This window comes from Anguilla rostrata, chromosome 8 (genome assembly GCF_018555375.3).
Source record: "Anguilla rostrata isolate EN2019 chromosome 8, ASM1855537v3, whole genome shotgun sequence".
NCBI lineage: Eukaryota > Metazoa > Chordata > Actinopteri > Anguilliformes > Anguillidae > Anguilla > Anguilla rostrata.
Window position 1 is genome coordinate 39852611 of NC_057940.1, and position 18160 is coordinate 39870770.

Consider the following 18160-nt stretch of genomic DNA (forward strand, 5'->3'; position numbering starts at 1 on the left):
TTTACACTTACTTGTGGTCCAGGTAAACCATCCACTCCGGGTAGTCCATTTTCACCTTTCTTACCCTGTGAACAATGAGACTAATTACATTATCAGAATATACAACATTGATAACCATTTCAGCAAATATGATGTTCTAAATTAATTAAAAGCAACCTATACATACTGGTTTGTTTATGTTAATTGTATTCAGCATAACTCCAGTGATTTTTTTTTTTTCATAGCTATTGATTGTAGGATTGTGCTGCCCCCTGGTGCACAATACAAACATTTTCATTCTATTACAGCTTGAGCCCTGCAGGCGCTGCCTATTGGCAGGGAATGGGCAAATGAGAATGACTACAGTAAGCGAAGCTGTAGCTCTGATCAGCCAAGCCAATCAACCTGTCAGAGAAACTGACAGCACCATTACTGGTGCAACTCCCCTGCAGTGTTTTTCTCTCACACCATTTGTTAAAAATAAGATACTCCACCAAGCCTCTACAATAAGATCTTTCCAATTTGGTTCAATGATGGGATTATGTGTATGGCAGACTTATGCCACAGCAACACTATTGTCACTAGTACAACATACACTTAACATATCTTCCAATAATATCTAACATAACCTCCAATCAATTGTTTTGCTTATTTCCAGGCACGGTATTTTATTTAATCTAAAATGAGGTTTTCATCTGAATCGATGGTAAAGCCTTCTATTGATAATTTTTTACACCAAAAGACTCACCTACAACATGTTATATCTAAATTTTATTCGCTTCTATATTCTAATACCACAGCTAATTCAGAAAAGGCCATTTTCAAAGCTTTGGAAAAGGATCTGAGTTGAGACACAGATATGAAGTCTTGAACAAAAGTTTTACTAGATGCGCGTAAAATTTTCTCATGCAACAGAATTCAATAAATGCAATATAAAATGAGACACCACGTACACAGAACCCCTGCAATTCTAATGAAATGTACCCCTGTCAATTTTCAGCCCTATGCTGTAAATGCAAAACAGGTAAAGGGACACATAGCCCTCCATTATGGATTTGTCTTCTAATCACTATTTTCTGGCAAAACATAGGAGATGAACTACAGAATAGGTTTACACTTTAAGTGTTAGATATACCCTTGGTTCTTTCTTTTTGGTGTATCAGGGACTTCATATACACTGACACCCACACTATTTATGCTTGCCAACAAACTACTATTCATTTACACAAAATTTTATATTACTTAAACAGATTCAAGAACTGTTATTAATCAATAGTACTGTGAAGTTTCTCCCCATAAAAAGCAGAGCTAGCCTGAGGGAAGGAAATATTATAAATCATAAACTATGGAATCTATTTCTGAGCTTTCTTCCTCCATGTCTTTCTGATGGGTAGGTATACTAATATATAATCTTCTTTGGCTCTTACAATTTTGCCCTCTTGGGTTAAAGTAAGGGAAATGGAAAAGGGGGAAATGGGGGGTGGGGGGGGGGGGGGTGGGGGAGGATGCTATTATAGGCATAAGGCCTGTGGAATGTTTTAATAAAGTTGTATAACTATTTGAATCCACTCATGTTTGTATTTATATTTCTACTTTTTTAAGTTTAGCTTTACAGTTTCTTATTTTACCTGTATATTTTGATCCCAAGATGGTCATCTTTCTTTATATTTGTCATTTTACTTTCTATTTACACTTTACATTTTTTTTTTTTACATGTGCTATGTGTTCAAGCTGTCGCTGATGTGATGGGTTGGATTAATTAATTATTTTTTTAAAAAGGCAAATAAAAATAATTGAATTATCCTCATTTAAAATAACTTAAATGTAACTAATACATGCTAAAATATCTGCTCAAACAGCTCTGAGAGAAATGATCACAGCAGGTTTTGTAGTGATACAAACATGGAGAAATGACAAACAATGTTTTCCCCTCATCTGTACCACCTTATGTATTCTTCTATTTGTTTGACTGACAGGGTGCAGCGTAGTTTTAATCAGAAGAAAGTCCAGTCAAACAGAATTTTTCTTTAAGGGGTACACCATGGTCTCTCTGTGTGGTGAACCTGCAGTGCTTTCTTTGATCGGTGTTTTTATCTCTAAGTCTGAACAACACTTTAAAAGGGAGCCTATTTGAATACACCTTTATATGCACTTTGTCATCTTCGCAAAGTAAATGGACACGTCTTGACTTTGGGCTTGATTTCAAACTGCCATTAGACTTTAAAGCTGAAAGTGTCCCTATTTATGGAAAATTAATGCAAGCAAATGTTTCTTTATCAGTGCACAAACAAGATGGTGGAATAGTATATAAATAATTATATACAATGTTATGTGACAATCATTACATTAATGTCCTGAAAACATAAATAATGCTTCACATGGTCATCTGAGGTATGATGTACCTTATGTAATATGACCAAAAACAGAGCAGGCACAATTCTACAGCAGTGTCTCCCTCTAGTGGTGCATGATGATGATACCACAGTAGTAATTGGTGTCATTGTGAGGACATTACTATTTCTGTGGTGTGCCAAAAATGACATTTGTTCGTCCAAGCTAAGCACAAACTCTATTGTACAGTTATACTGGATCTAACACAGACACTAATGTGAAATGATTATGCAGGTTATTCAGCAAGGAAACCCAAGGAAAGGAATACACCAGTATTCAAAATATTAAGAAAGCAGTGCTTTAAATTACCAGGAGCATATTATCTAACAACATAATATGTTGAGCTAGCCAATGAAAAAAGAGCTACTTAGTGCTGCCTTGAAAAAGAATGTGCATTGGGAGGTCATTTGTAATAGATAGCTAATGTCTGGAAATATTCTATTCGATTCTCAAACAAGGTCTTCTTTGAGTCAACTGTGAATTACGCCCTTCCCTAACTTTGAAAGAAAAAATAAATCAAGAGGTTTTTTTCATTCGGCACAATACAACATCATAGTTTGTGGGTCAATAACCGAAAGAAATATACCACTCAGTTTTTGGCAACGTATGCTGATGTTTGGTTTACTGTAAGTGAGTCCCTGGTTTACTGGTTGGAGTGCATTCTGTTTACACTGAAAACAAGCAAATGTTTTCATAAAGCTATGAAAACATACATCTATTTCAGTCTTAAGAAAAGCTGGCTATTGCAAAATGTCAACGAGTTTTCTTTAGATTCAAAGCTATTCTTGATGCAGCCCTGACATTATCATTGGATCATTTGGATTTAAATAAACTGCTCGCTGTACATAGATGAATGTTCACGTCCCCGACTTCAGGTTACATGCACATACCAGGCACTCTTATAGAGGGGCTTAAAAAAAAATTATGTGCCACCACCCTCAGTTACAAACCATCTCACCTCAGACAACCACCTGGTGGTTTTTGGGGTTCAGTGAGCTATGAAGGGTACTAAAGTTCATCCGTGCACTTTTTACAGCCGTTACAGAACAGTGCACGAGTATCCCCCAGAGTCGAGACTCGGCAGCCTTGCCAACCACAAACTTCTTTTTTGTGTAGTGTATTCTTAAACTTTCCCCCTTGAAATCTCAGGAAATCCCAGAGCGGGTCCCTGCTGTCTTTGCTGTGATACAAATTACAGTGCTGTTTGCAGCCGGTTCCTATGACTACCAGTGCTTTGATGGTTCCCAAGAATTTGCGAAATGACTTTTCCACATTCGGCGAAAAACATGGGGTGAGTGCAGCAAAGCCGCGATAAGAAATGTGAGCGCAAGAAGGCAAAACAAAGACAAGGCACGGGCTGAGAAACACTTGTTGTTTGGTCAGTCAGCGATACAGGCAGCAATTCATAATGCTGAGGACATGATGTGAATAACTCTGACATTTTCGTCCGTTTGGCCAAATAACGGGCTGCCTTACCCTCTGACCAAATTCACCAGGCGCTCCGGGTATTCCTTGGGGACCGGGTGGACCCTGAGTGGAGAAAAGAGAATGTTTTCAGGAAACACACGGCAGTGAAGTCAAAACTCAAAACATGTATAGCAGACCCATACTATGCTTAAATTCTATGCAGCTATATCACGTGATTAGAAAGTTTTTTTTATTTTTATGCAAAGGCCGATGTAGTTATTTTAGCAGAAATGTCATTGACATCTTAGGGAAACTCAAAAACCACCTGTAAATCTGAGATTCAGCTACAGACACCCTTGTACTGCATCCCTACGGCACAGAAACGAGTAGCAACAACTCTTACCACTGGTCCTGGGGAGCCGCTGGGCCCTGGGGGGCCACGGGGACCTGGGGGTCCCTACAAAAACACAATAAAACAGTCTCTTTCTGTGCAATTTCTGACAAATGTACAGTCTCCACAAATTAATTCATGTAGTATTCCAGTTACAGTAGGCAATAAATTCCCACAGCTGAAGCCAGGTGTTGTGAAGGTAACTTTGTTGCATACAGTAAAGAAATAGAAAAAATGGCATAATGAAAAGCAGACTATGCAAATTAACATTTACTTACAGCCTCTCCTTTCAAGCCTTCTTTTTGCACCTAGCAAAGCAAACACACTGTTAAGCACAACAGCCTGGTCAAAGTCTAAGCTAATTTTACAATTGCCTAAATACATTCTTAATGTCACTTCTCAGAAAACAGTGGCAAAGCCGTTCAACCTGCACAGGTAATGCATCTCACTTGCCATAATTATCAGTGTGGTACACAATTTATTCATTTTAATATTCAGTTTAATATTTATCCAGTGGATCACACTGTGAACATATGGTAAGGGAAGTGTAATAATAATAATAATAATATTTAAAAGAATAAGACGAAAAGGAAGAAGAAGAATACGTTAAATCTAATATGTTAGTGTATGAATTAATTCTTACCACATCTCCAGGTAATCCAGGTAGACCAATTTCTCCCTACCAAACAGCAAAAACAACAAGGAAAAACACTTTGAAACAAAAACATTCAAGTCACTAATCATTTCTCAAATGAAAAGAGGCACTCATGACAGTATAATCGCAGCAAAGCTGTAAATTCCACAGAGAGAAACGAGAGACTATATTTGGGGGAGCAACGAATGCACTAATTATCTTTAGGGAGGTGTGTAAATGTCGCTTCCCTGCTTGGTTACCATTCTTCTACCCTTGGAGCAGGGATGCCCCCCGTGACATGTTAGCACAGGACACTCCCTCAAGGCGAGCGTGCGCGGCGTGCAAACCGCCAGTCAGAATCGGGAGGCGAGCTCACAGGCGGTAAGTCAGTAATTGCGGGCAAACAGATGATAACCTGCACTCATTCTGCAAAACCAGACAAAAGGAGTGTGCCCTCTGTCATTGAGACAAAGGAATGTCTGGAGCATCCAGAGGTGGGAGAGTAATCTGCCTGTCTGATGTCACAACCCATCTTGCAATAAATCACAGGTTTTTCTCTTTTTTGAAAATGTCCTTACTGGGGGGTTTTTTTTTTTTTTTTCCTTTTCTTTTTTTGGCTCTTGAGCGTAATGGCTTCTGCTGAGAGAGACACTTGCATGTTTTATTTCTCTTTCCAACACTTTATGTTCTCACAGAGATACTGTAAATTACACTGGGTATTCACTGTGGCTCTGCTGACGCGCCTCATACCAAAATGAGAGTGTTTAAGGTTACGTGTCATCAAGCCTTTATAGACTGAATTCTGATTCTGCCTCTTACGTGTATTTAGGCACAGGGTCTCCCTTCAAAGGAGTATGAGAATGAAGAGAATGCAATTTTTTCATTTCATTATGTGACAGTGGGTTCGGTGGGCTCTGAAACCAAGAAAATATTTGTGCAGGAAATGGAAAAAAACTTTTGGAAATGAAAAAAAAAAACACTTGACTACATTTGTCCCTAGCGGGGAAGGTGGAAGTGCGAGTCCGATTGTTTCAAAAGTTACAAAGCATACAATATGACATCACCATGCACTCCTACCTTTACACCTTTGGCACCACTAGCTCCTGGCAACCCGACGCCTCCTCGTATACCCTATTATGAGCGAAAGACGTTTGATTATGTTAATATTTGCAATGCAAAAGTTTCTTTGACCGCAATCCAATTTTCCAAACAACCACAAAATCAAGCTTGTAAAAATCAACCCAGGGTCTCAAACACTGTTGCCATTCGCTGAATTTCCAACTGTTCTTCCCCCAAAACACATTATACTGTATTTTAGCCTTCTTTGGTAGAGCAGCTTCTTGGGAGATTTGAAATCCCATCCAGCTCAAAACTTTGTTTTCACTTTTAAAAAAATTGCTTTTAAAGTATTAACACAGTCTGTCCTCATAGACTAAACACAGATGTTGTGTCAGGGAGTCTCTGGTGTTTCATTATTAGTGCTCTCTGGTCAGTGCTGCCCACCCTCATATGGAGTGTGCCAATGGCGCTGCCCCATGGGCGGGCCAAGCCCATTACTTCCTCTGGGCACTGAAACCGTTCCATATTGGGGATTGGTACGACGACACATGACACACTTTCAAGGGGTGTTTCTTGGCAAGTTTTTCCATTAAAAAAATAAATGAATAAAAAATGCAATCTAGGGAAGTGCTCTGTTGAAAGGGCCAAGCACTTAGTGGATTTCTGGAACCTTCCGAAGACTTTAGAAAGGCATTTACCAGTGACAAAGGGCACGGCAAACCTCTCTCTGGGGTTAACTGTTAAATTGTTATACATTTCTTTTTTTCCATTGTAAGCGCAGAGCCAAAGAATGATGTTCCAAGAACAGAGCGTAGCATCCCCCCTTCCGCACAAAAGCACATTAAAATACATGCATATATTATACAATCCCGATGGGGGAGAACCATCAATAGGTTCTGCCATATTGACTGACACTAATGACTTACGTCCTTCCCCGGAACACCAGGCTTCCCAGGAAATCCATCCAGACCAGGTTCTCCCTGAATGTGTCACAGAGAAAATTATTTTCAAAGGGAGACAAGAGGAGATTTCAGGCTTCAAACCTATTTAACCTCATCAAACGTACTTCTCATTTTAGTGAGTTTTACATTCATATCTTTTAGCCTCTTTTTTAGCTTTCTTCTTCTTTTCTCATTTTAACCCCCCAAACCTCCTCCATAATCACCTTTAAAACAGGCAAGTATTTGACCAGATATTCCAGCAGATTTATGGTACTGATGGCTATAGCCCCAAAAAACAGAAAAACATAAACACTGCTCAGTGGTCAAGACATATTGTACCTAAAGCCGCTTAATTATCTACTAGTTTAAAAAAAAACTCCATATGGTAAACTCATTTGTGCAATCATTTATATCCGGATGCCCTAATATAAACCTAAAATTGAGAGAACTAAAATGTGTTTGAATCACCACAGGATGATTGCAGTGACCTTATCTCCGCGTGTTGCGGCAATACACAGAATTTGTTCACGGTGCAAATAAAAGATTATTGTTGAGGTAGACCCTGCAGCTGTGAATTGGACAACACCACTGCGGTTCCCCCGCACACTCGACACAGGAAATTCGGAGAGCGCGTTGAGACACATCTGTTTATGCCATTTTATTCCTCCGCTGAGAGGTGAGTACATCTGAGGAGCACTTGTAGCTCGTAGCGCTGCTCTTCGAGTTAACCCTGTCTCAGTCCCAATTCATCTTTCACTCGAAACCGTTGTTGAAATAGCTATCACCTCAGATTACCTCGGAGACGAATGTAGTTATGTTAGCCACTGCTGAGTGTATTAATTACATTTATAAAAGCAATGTTGGATGTGCTGGTGCTCTAACTAATTACCAACAGATGGCGCTCTAAGCATCGTTTTTCATGCTTCTAGGTCGGTTTTATTTTTAGATTTTTCAAGGTATAAATTTCCAGTACTACCAGATTAGAATTTTATTAAAGGCAATTGAAATAAAGCGCTCCCTATTTAACAGGGCCCCATTTAACAGTTTAACAGCATACGTTATATTATGTTTCATGTTATAAGTATCAATTGCCCTGACCGAAAATTCAATGCCGACCTACTACTACCACCTGTATGCACATGTACACTATAACATTAACTGACCCTTATTATAACTCTTATCAGCCATGCTACTGTTTCTTGTGAGTGCCACACAAACACTACACAGAAAAGAGTGAACACTCAAGGACATTATGGATATTAAAGCTGGAACAGAAATGTCTGTAGCCTGATAAATTATCTCACCCTTAATCCGGCTGCTCCTTTATCTCCTTTAAAGCCTTTTTCACCCTAAAAAAATAAACAGGTCATCAAACAGACATAATGAAAAAGCAGCAATCTGGTGAAAAGCTGAATGTGTTGTCTGTGCTTATTTCAGTTTATCTTCCTTTTGCTGTGCCACATTGGCCTGTGACTAGCCGTGTATATCCCCAAAGCTCCAGTGCCCCCCGCCCCTGTGCATACAGAGCACTCATTACATTGCACGCGTTACATTTTTAACATTTATTTTCCAAATTCAAGTGAAGGTGCTTGAGTGCCGATTCTAGAATTACATGCAATTGTCCCCCATGGGCTCCCAATGTCCAGCCTTATTTAGAATCAGCGCATTTTGAAAAAATAAAATATGTCTTTAAATGTCTACTAAGGGCTTCTCTGGGGAAACATTGGCAGCTTTCTTCCAAATTGAACGCGTTGGCCTAATATGCACTGCATATCTTACAGGGGCTTGTGATTAAATTCAGCAATTCAATTTCCCATGAGAGAAAGTGACCTATCTTTGAAAATGAACCCCCGGGATAGTTAAGCTGGGAGTTTTACAGCGTGTGGTGCATGTGAACATTCACTAGAGGATTTTTCATCCACTGAAGACACTGAAAAATTATTTTAATCAGCAAATATTTCCTTAAAGGTACCTGTACTTCTCATAAAATGCAAAAGCAGCAGGCACAGAAGGGAAAGCAGGGCCCTACGGCATTATGGCATCCGTATTAGTGCCTTAAAACAAGCCTGTGGTGTATGCATTGTGAAGTAAATTGGGAGAAAAGCACTTACAGACACCCCTTTGGGACCAGGTAACCCATTAAGTCCTGAATCCCCTTGCATCCCCTAGGTCACACATTAGAGAAAAAAAAATGCCTCGTTAATATTGAGCCCCTAGAAAAATTTAATTAAACTCAAGAGTAAGTCGAGGAGGAAAAATGACTTTGTCATGATCTCATTTTCCTTCATTAACATTTACTACATGATTTTTTTTTTTTTTTGTTAAAAGCCATTCACAGTCCACTTTGAAAGAAGTAACAGTAGACAGCGTGGAATACAGTGAAATGTTGAGCAATACAATATTGTAAAAAATATAAAAAACTAGAATTTGCAAATACAGTTAATACAGTTAATTGAATACAAGTGTTACTGTACAGTATTATCCAACTAGCCAAGGTTGCATATCAAAATGTCTTTTTTCTTTCTTCTTTCTTGCAAAGCCTAGATAGTATAGTCAAATAAGACAACGAGTAATGGCAATCTCTCTTCTTTTTTTTATTCTAATGCATGTGATCTACTTGGACAGGGCTTAGAAGGGGAGGCTGTGAAGCAGGAAGATTATGGGGCTGTCCTAAGGCAGGATGCTAAAGGGCTTAAGTAGCTTAAACACCTGTCTTTGACAGCCTTGCTCCAAATACCAAATTCACTTGCTTCCTTCAGATCCACATGCCTGCATTCATAATTTAAAACTGAATCAGTCATGCCCTTATTTCTGTCAGTGTCTCAGGGATATCACGTGATATGAGTGATCGATATATTTAATCGACATTTTCTTTTTCATTCTGTCATATTCTGTTACCAAGAGAGGGCACTGCGTAAGCTCAACACAGGTTTTTTAGTTTCCCTGCAGTGAAGCAAGGTTTCCAGCAGGGGGCAGAATCTCCCCTTTCTTTGGCTCTCTCTACTGTGCCAGTCCTCACGACTCCAGCCCTGTGGGAGTAACAGCTCACTGGATGTATCAAGGGTAAAACTTAGTGGACTTAAAAACATGAATCAGGTTTCTTTTCATTTCCCCCTTTTCCTGTAAAACTAGGCCAGGAAATAAGTACTTCAACAAATCGATACAAGGCCAATGGGTACTTTTACATTCAATTCATTCAGCAGGTGCTATTCTCCAGAGCGACCCAGCAGAACTTATCAAGTCTAACTACTTAACTGATACACAAAACTCACTTGAAATGATACTTATTAATTCAGCAGAGTCGTGCCCCTGGTGGCGTGCTGTTGCAAGCGCATAAATGTTTTACTGGCAAGGCTCTATCTTATATATGGGAAAGACCATCTTTACCATCTTTCGTAAAACTGACAGAACTCATGACCAAATTGAGCTTATAAAAAAAGGAACAGAGCCCCCATAATTATTTAAGGAGGCTGTCCTTGAGGGTATACAATTGATATACAGCTCACTGAATCTGCGTGTGGCCCAGTAATCAATGGCAGCATTGCAAAGCGTGTGCCTGCCCTGCCAAAAGAGAGATGTTGATGAGAGTTCCCAATGTTCCCTGTGACTCTCTGCCGCCTCCCCCACGGGATGCGCCCGGCCGAAATGGAGCACAGCTTTTTGTAAACGGGTACAAAGAGAGCCGACGCTGTCGTGCCAGACCAGACGGACGTCAACATGTTTTCGGTCCGGCCCGTTTCCAATCCTCCCTGTACTTTTCATGCATACCATTACATTTATGGTAATGTGATTAGCCGCAGTGTACCGAAGAGTGAAAGCTGTGCTCGAAAAGCAAACTCGTTAGAGACGAGTCGATTCACCTTTGGTCCCAGGGGGCCGGCCAACCCTCTTTCACCTGTTTTTCCTGCTTCACCCTGCAGAAATAAATCATGTACAATGAAGAGGGGGCTGGGAGCTTGTCAATTCACTACAGTACTTTGGCACTATCTTAAACGTATATCTTTTTGATGATTGCAGTTATCCTTTAAGTAAATAATAATAACTGTTTGATTGCCACTGAATTTTATGCACTATTGACTAAGCGGCGAAAATTTAAGAAAGTCAAATAGCTAACATTACTGTAACAACCGGATGAAACATAACTTACTTAGAAAATGATGTCAAATCTGCTAACTCATGCCTTATCTTTAAAACCCATCAGTTCATAAACAAATAAACAAATAAATAAATAACACCCACAGAGCCCTCTCTCACTAGAGGTAACTGTGAAATCCTGCTCAAAAAAAGCAGACAGACATCCTTTTCTGCCAGAGCCTCAATATTTTATTTATGTTTATATATTATTCTTTACTTTCAGTAGTTATCATTCCTTCACAAAGTTCAAAACCTTTCTTTTTTTTAAAAAAAAGGCAGCGCTGTCTACATGTAACTCATCAGATGGTGTCATTAACTAGACATAACACCGTATGTTATACACCCTAATGTACCCTATTGTAATGTCAACATTCTCTGTTGGTGTTATTTATTTATTTATTTATGTTTTTTGGGGGTTTTTTTTGGTAATATTGAAAGTTGTGAAGTTGTGTAAGTTTCTCTTGAACTGCCAAGGGACTATAGATGGAAATAAGCTGATTAGCTAACCTTGGCACAGCTATTGACATGTTGACTGCTCTGCATTGTCTCTTCTGACTGAATGAAATTAATAAAATAATAATTAATGAACTGATTAATAAACTGACTGCTTGTTACTCACTGTTTCTCCCCTCTCTCCTTTTTTTCCAACCAGGCCAGGAAGCCCATATGATCCCTGCGATAAAATGGGAATGAAAGAAAAGAAATCACCTTTTAAAAACCATTTTTCAATAACAAGAAATAAAACAGGGCATTACGTTCAAAACCCTCTCCAGAGATGTTCTTCATCATCAACAAGTTATTTTTCTCTTAACTCCACATGACTTACTGGCAATTACTGTAAATTAACTGAAAATGTCTCCATGGAACAGAAAATAGAATTTTGGGTTTAATTCAAATGTTTCAAAGGCTTTCTCACCTTTTCCCCCTTTCCTCCTTTATCTCCAGATCCACCTTTTGAGCCCTCTGCACCCTGGAGGAGACATTTGGGATCTTAAGATAGCACTGACCCCCACTACATCATGAACCAGCGAAAATGTTATCATCAAACCAGAAGCTTTAGAATTGACCTTATGACTTCCGTTGTCCAAAAGTGTTCACTCCTCAACTCCCCACTATCTACATTTTTATACCGTACTTTTATTTGACATTGTTCATGGGTTTGAGTTATGATGCAAACAGTTTCACAAACCATTTACTACTGCTTAATTGTATAGTCCATAAACCAGTCTTATTTTGAGAATTGCTATTGTTCGTGCTTATTAGACATAACCATATTGTTAACAGATATAATAACAGCATCTGCATTCAATTAAAATGACTGTCCATTCAAGGAATTAAATGAAAAATTGCCCATACAATATATAATCATCTGAACAATTTGTAAGCAATAAACATCATTTCCGAAAACAGAGTATATCAAGGGAACATACATAACTGTTTAAGAAACTGGCACTGGTACTTCCCCCATTTTTAAACCAAGCCAATCTTTAACATACAAATTAAAATCATGAGCCAAGATTCAGTCTGGCCGAAATAAGTTGTTATTGGCTTTGATTAATGAATGTGACATTTTTTTAAATATTGTTCCTCAGATTTAAAGACAGAGATCTGTGCCCAGTTAAGAATTAAAGATAAATGATTTATCTTATGTCTGTGTGGCTGTATATTTATGAAGACATTCTAATACTGGAGAGATCTACCGCCAAAATCAGTGCGGCTAAAATTTATACACTAAACTCTTAGCAATAACTTGGCAAAAACCTATTATTAACTGAGCTACTGTTATTTGAAGTAGGACCACACTCCAAGTGTGACTATGTAATATGTGTATGAGTAACATAACTGATGTCTGGCAACTGTGTTTTTTCACAGTTGCCGTCCTGTAACCTCATACCAAATTTATACCCATTTATAGTTTGTCTGTTTATTGTCCATTATGTAAATGTTGACAGTGAGCTGACCTGGCTTGTTAAATATCAAAAATAAAAACAATGACCATTTGTTAAAAAATATAGAAATGCAACTGGTGATTGCTGGGCAGTAATACTTGCATTTAACCCTAATTATAACTTAAATGAATCCATGCTATTGCCAAAGTGGTTTTGTTAAATTCTAACCCTTGCACGTGGTCTTTATTTAAAGTTAAGGGCAGAATGCATTTCCATTAGATTGAATTGGGACATCTTGCCTTCACCTGCACAAAAGAGCAGCTTACTGAAAGGAAAAGTTTGTGATTGTACCATGAAAAGTAACTGAATAGAATAAATCATCGAAAAAGAACTGAAAAGAAGACAGTGGACAGAAACAGAAAGAAACTTGAGAAAGAGAAATATACCCCAAACAGCTGTGAGTTTGTGGTTTCATGCCATTTAAATCAGTAAACTCCTCCTCTGTTCACATCTCATATTGCAGATGCAGGATTAACAGCTATAATGATCATTAAGATAAATGCATGATAAATGATAAATATACAGTGAGCAACCCTAACCCTAACCCTACTGCACAGCTCATAGTCTTCTGTCACTTCTGTTAAGCCAGATTGCTTAGGTGCCTGGCAAATTCATAACGAACAAAGTAGATGTATTAAAAGCAAACAGAAATCAAACTTCCTGTCTGAAGTCTAGCATGCAGGCGGATTTGAGCATATATTTGGTGGGCTGCCACTAGTTCTTTTTTTTTTTTTTTAAAGGGAGATGACTCACAGCACTGAAAACAAATAAAGCAAGGAAAGGCTCCCTTTCACAGTCGAGAAAGACGGATTATTGCCGCGCCGAGTGCACCTTTCACAATGTCAGACTGTCAGACTGACGCGCAGGCAAACAGGAAGCACGTTAAAGGTGAGGGCGGCGCCCCTAGCCCCCTGCACTCTGGCCCGCTTGTGGCCCCCATAACTACGGGTCCTCAAACAGCCGCTTCGATATCAGCGGGGGCCCAAGGCAGAAGGGAGAAATTACACATCGGAGCTACCAGCTGGCACTGCCACTGTAATGTGGAACGTTTTTTACCACCCCCCTCCATTTGATGGACATAGGGAGTGGGGACTGCAAGCCTGTCCTTCTTGTCGCACATCCTATGTAGTGGCCCTGCAATTCTGAGATTGTCAGCTAAGCATTTCTAAGGTCTTGGAAGAAACACTTCCAGGTCATACGCCAGGAGATCAGATAACACCAGATGGAATCTCAGCCTGTCTGTTGCCCCCCAGTACAGTCTAAAATAATTACACATCAAAGGGCCCTAAATAAATGCAGGACAGGCTAGACTGGAAAATGATCCATATCATAGATACTGCTCTCACTACGAAAATCCAGTGTTGAGCTTCGCTGTTACACCCTTGAGCAAAGCTCTTAAGGGAGCTGTCTCAGTGAATATCCAGCTGTCTCAATGGAATATGTGCGGAATATCAGCTGTGTGAGTAGCACTGGAAAAGCATGTCTGCTAAACGAATGGACTTTATCATTTAAAGTCGGGGATTATGTCAGACCTGTAATACATCTAAAATTTGATCTGGTCAACATGCTTGTGACATCCACGTGACCACAGTAGCAAAAACATTTACTGCTGCATTCTGTTTTGTTAGCATTTTAGCTTAGTACAAACTATTGAACTGCTGTTCAGAGTTAAGTAGAAATAACACCATTGGCTTAGCACCTCCATTCATTGTAACAACTGAGGAGTTTAACTGTTAATACCATGAGCTTACCTTTTCACCTCTATCACCTTTGATAGACACGGCTTTGCCCTGAAAAAAATTAATCGACATGGATCAATTTTTTTCGAGCCATGCATGGCATGGCAGCAGCAGAAAAGCAAATAGGGGAGAAGTGCGAAGAAAATGAAATAAGGGAAACTCATCCAAACATAAGAATTAATCTTTAAAAAGTTAAAATATTATCCGTACATTGCTTTGATACTTTATACTAAGAATATGAAATATCACTTATATTCAAGCTATAAAATTAAAATTAAAATTTTTTGTCTAGAACATTCTATGGGGCTGATTATACTCTAATTATTAGTAACTTTACTACTAGTTTTCTCGGGAGTGTTTTAGTTCTGTTATTTGCACACACTCTCAGCCCCATAGCTGTGATGTAAGTAATGGCAGGTCATACAGGATCTCCCTTCTGTCCTTTGAGTCCCGGAGGTCCCATTGGGCCCTGTATCCCAGAATCCCCCTGAAAGAATACGCATTGTGTTTTATGACACAGCATCACAACGACCAAAGGAACGACTCCTGCTTCTGTGCAATTCCTCAACGTTATGCTCTCAGTCAGTTGGATATCTTTTTTTATTTTCAAAAAAGGGACTGTTAAATGACCTTTTCACCCCTGGGACCTCCAGTTCCAGGCAGACCAGCCTCTCCCTGCAGGAAGCAAACAGAAACACATTCATCATGGGTGAAAGTCTGAATTTCTTCTCCCTGAAAAGCAGCTGAACAATACATTTCTGCCCACAAAAAGAGACAAGACATCACCAGAGACCAGACATCAAATGTGTAATATACGTCCAATTTCAGAGCGGGAAATTAGGTGCTCATGAGCTATGATATAGTCAGACTGTTCTCAGCAGTGAAAAAAGGTTGTTTGTAGTGTTTATATGAAATAGTGGTTCAGGATATCTCAAAAAAAATAAAAATAAATAACAGTTGAATCAATTTTCACAATTTTTGTTTTTTGAGTCCACTATGTGCATGTAGCAACTTCAAAGAAAACATTATGACAAACTCCACTACTGTGTTATTTCTTATAATACAGGCAGCACAATAGTTGGCAAGATTTTATTTTGCAGGCAAATATATGTTTCACAATCTATATATCCCCAACAGTGCTACAAGTACAATGACACAAAATCTTCTTTAATTTCCTTGTCATTACACTAATATGTTCAATATGACAATGAAAACAAAAACATACAGTCACGACCAAACTATGTAGGGGGTATGAGGGTGGAGGTTCAGGTTTGACACATTGGTCTCACCTTCTCTCCTGCAGGACAAGAGCAGTTCACATCTTTAGGGCCAGTCTGCTGCTCCTTGGGAGTGGGAGTGGGAGTGGTGATCTCATCAGGGGGTGCCTCGGTCACGACCGTCTTGGGGCACTGAAAACAAAAAGGTCCTCAAGTTCAGCAACACGCTTCCACACTTTAAATTCAACAGATATCAAACAAAAGCCTTCCGAGGCAGACTGGGAGAACTGTCCATGCAGAGAGCTAAATAGAAGCCCACGAAACATAAACTGCAGCATTCGGAACCAGGTCGAAGGTGTGAAGGGGGGGGGGGGGGGGGGGACACTCAGGCATGATGGGAATGCGCTCCGGCATCCTCCATGGTGACAGGTGCACTTACGGGACCGGTAGGGAGGTCGCAGCAGGTCTCCAGCTCGGCGTGCTTCGAGTCACAGTAGATCACCATCCTCTGGAGGTCAAACTGGGGGAAATCATTCCGGCAGACAGACGAGAACAGATTGTCAGAGTGGCAAACATATTTCAGGCGGAGGTGAAGATGTGAAAAACCACTAGTAAAATGCACTAGTATCATTCTGCACTGAGACTATCCAAAAAGACATGTTTCTGTTGGCTGCTACAATTTGTACAAAGCTAACCCAGTATGTTTGCTGCATTTAAAAAAAACATAAGAAATTTAACCATTCTATATTAGGAATGCTTATTTAGGTCATCAATGACCAAATGTGTGACTAGATAAAGGTAATTTTATAAAGATTCCCAGGTAAATTTACAACATTCTAATGGAAACAGGCATTGGTTTGAAGACCATACTGTGTTAAAATCAAAATGCATCTTAGGCTACGGTTTAGCTAAATATGGATGCATCTATGGAATAATTTCCCTCTTCACGTGAAGCAGTGACTCACATCAATCGGCACGCTGTCGTATAACCTCTTGCCGATGACGGTCTTTCCTTGGATGTCGATGTCCTCCCTGTCATCGATGGGCAGCGTCTGTATGTGCTTGCAGTCCAGGTAGAGGGCCACTGATTTGGCCTGCACGCTGAGGGCGATCTTGTGCCAGTTGCGATCGAACAGGTTGTCCACCTCGGGGTTTTTGAAGACGGCTCTCACGGCATCCTTGGTCAGACCGACCGCATTGTATTCCACAGCCTTATTCTCCCCATCCAGGCGGATAGACACCTAGTCAGACATGAACATAAATGGGAAGGTCTGAACACAATCAGGGCTTAGCACATATAGAACTATGGGCACACTTTCCCTGTAGAGTTATTTACACATTTCACATTAACTAACTAACTAACTATTACTGTGCAAGACATTCAAAAGGAAGGATTTTTTTTTCACAAATCTAACTCACCAAAAAAAATGAACAAAAAGTGTAACGCTTATGTTTTATTTGTAAGTTAAGGACAAATATTAATTGAATACAGCCCTATGTCTCCAAAACCCTTTTGCTTGCCCAGTCATGTTAGATAACCAGATCACTTTATTGTTTGACTAGTCATGTTGTTGAGTCAACCACTCCACCCAACAGAATCCACCATCAGAAATCTTCCAATCTGATTGCAGGAAGCCCTAGCCAGAAAAGTTAATGAAGCAATCCAGATGCACTAGCAGAGTCTGGAGTAAATACTTCAGTATGTAAACCTTATTTTATTCACATTATGTTATCATATAATTGTCATAAACCAGTGGCTTGCCTGATCTTTGAAGCTAAATGAACCAGAGCCAAACTAGCATTGTAGTAACACACATCATTGCACAGTTTGTCTCCTTTACAGGTTAAATTTTGGAAAAAAATTTGAAACACATTGTTCTCTTTAACTATAAACATGCATACACACCTGTGGTATACCATATTTGTCAAATATTTGCCAGAGGTACCAGTCTTCCCGTCTGGAGGTCTTCCTGAACTTGAAAGTGGTCACAAAGGCATATTCATCCGGTAGACCTTGAGGGAAAACATCTCTGCCAGAAAGAAAGAGAGATGGACCTGAAATGTGTCAACAATTACCTCCAACCCCATTCAGTTTTAGTGTATTATGTCACTACTGGTTCTTTCTGGGTCAAAATATTGCCCTTGCATTTGAATGAAAAGGTCATGAACTTCCATGGAAATACACATAAAGTATAATGAAACCCTATGAAAAGTAAATAAAAATTTGCTGATTTTCAAGGCCAGCATGCGCAAAGGTTCCTAAGCATTCACAAGAAGTGTGTAAGTCGAAGATAAAATGAAATGTGTAATAATGTTGTT

At 39.4% G+C, this 18160-nt stretch overlaps 1 protein-coding gene across 2 annotated transcripts in view; it reads right to left on the minus strand.

The window, feature by feature from the left end:
• The window catches only part of col22a1 (collagen, type XXII, alpha 1), a 74362-nt gene that overhangs the window by 32543 nt on the left and 23659 nt on the right, over positions 1–18160 (minus strand). The window contains exons 6-24 of one of the 2 annotated variants that reach the window (XM_064348230.1): positions 17748–17871; positions 16807–17082; positions 16281–16361; positions 15914–16033; positions 15255–15299; positions 15049–15111; positions 14637–14675; positions 11853–11906; positions 11556–11609; positions 10663–10716; positions 8914–8967; positions 8107–8151; positions 6788–6841; positions 5880–5933; positions 4812–4847; positions 4447–4476; positions 4181–4234; positions 3847–3900; positions 12–65 (exon numbers count right to left, since the gene is read on the minus strand). In XM_064348230.1, the coding sequence (XP_064204300.1) occupies positions 12–65; positions 3847–3900; positions 4181–4234; positions 4447–4476; positions 4812–4847; positions 5880–5933; positions 6788–6841; positions 8107–8151; positions 8914–8967; positions 10663–10716; positions 11556–11609; positions 11853–11906; positions 14637–14675; positions 15049–15111; positions 15255–15299; positions 15914–16033; positions 16281–16361; positions 16807–17082; positions 17748–17871 (1345 nt within the window). The remainder of the gene's footprint in view (positions 1–11; positions 66–3846; positions 3901–4180; positions 4235–4446; positions 4477–4811; positions 4848–5879; positions 5934–6787; positions 6842–8106; positions 8152–8913; positions 8968–10662; positions 10717–11555; positions 11610–11852; positions 11907–14636; positions 14676–15048; positions 15112–15254; positions 15300–15913; positions 16034–16280; positions 16362–16806; positions 17083–17747; positions 17872–18160) is intronic. The other variant, XM_064348231.1, reaches the window with a different exon arrangement.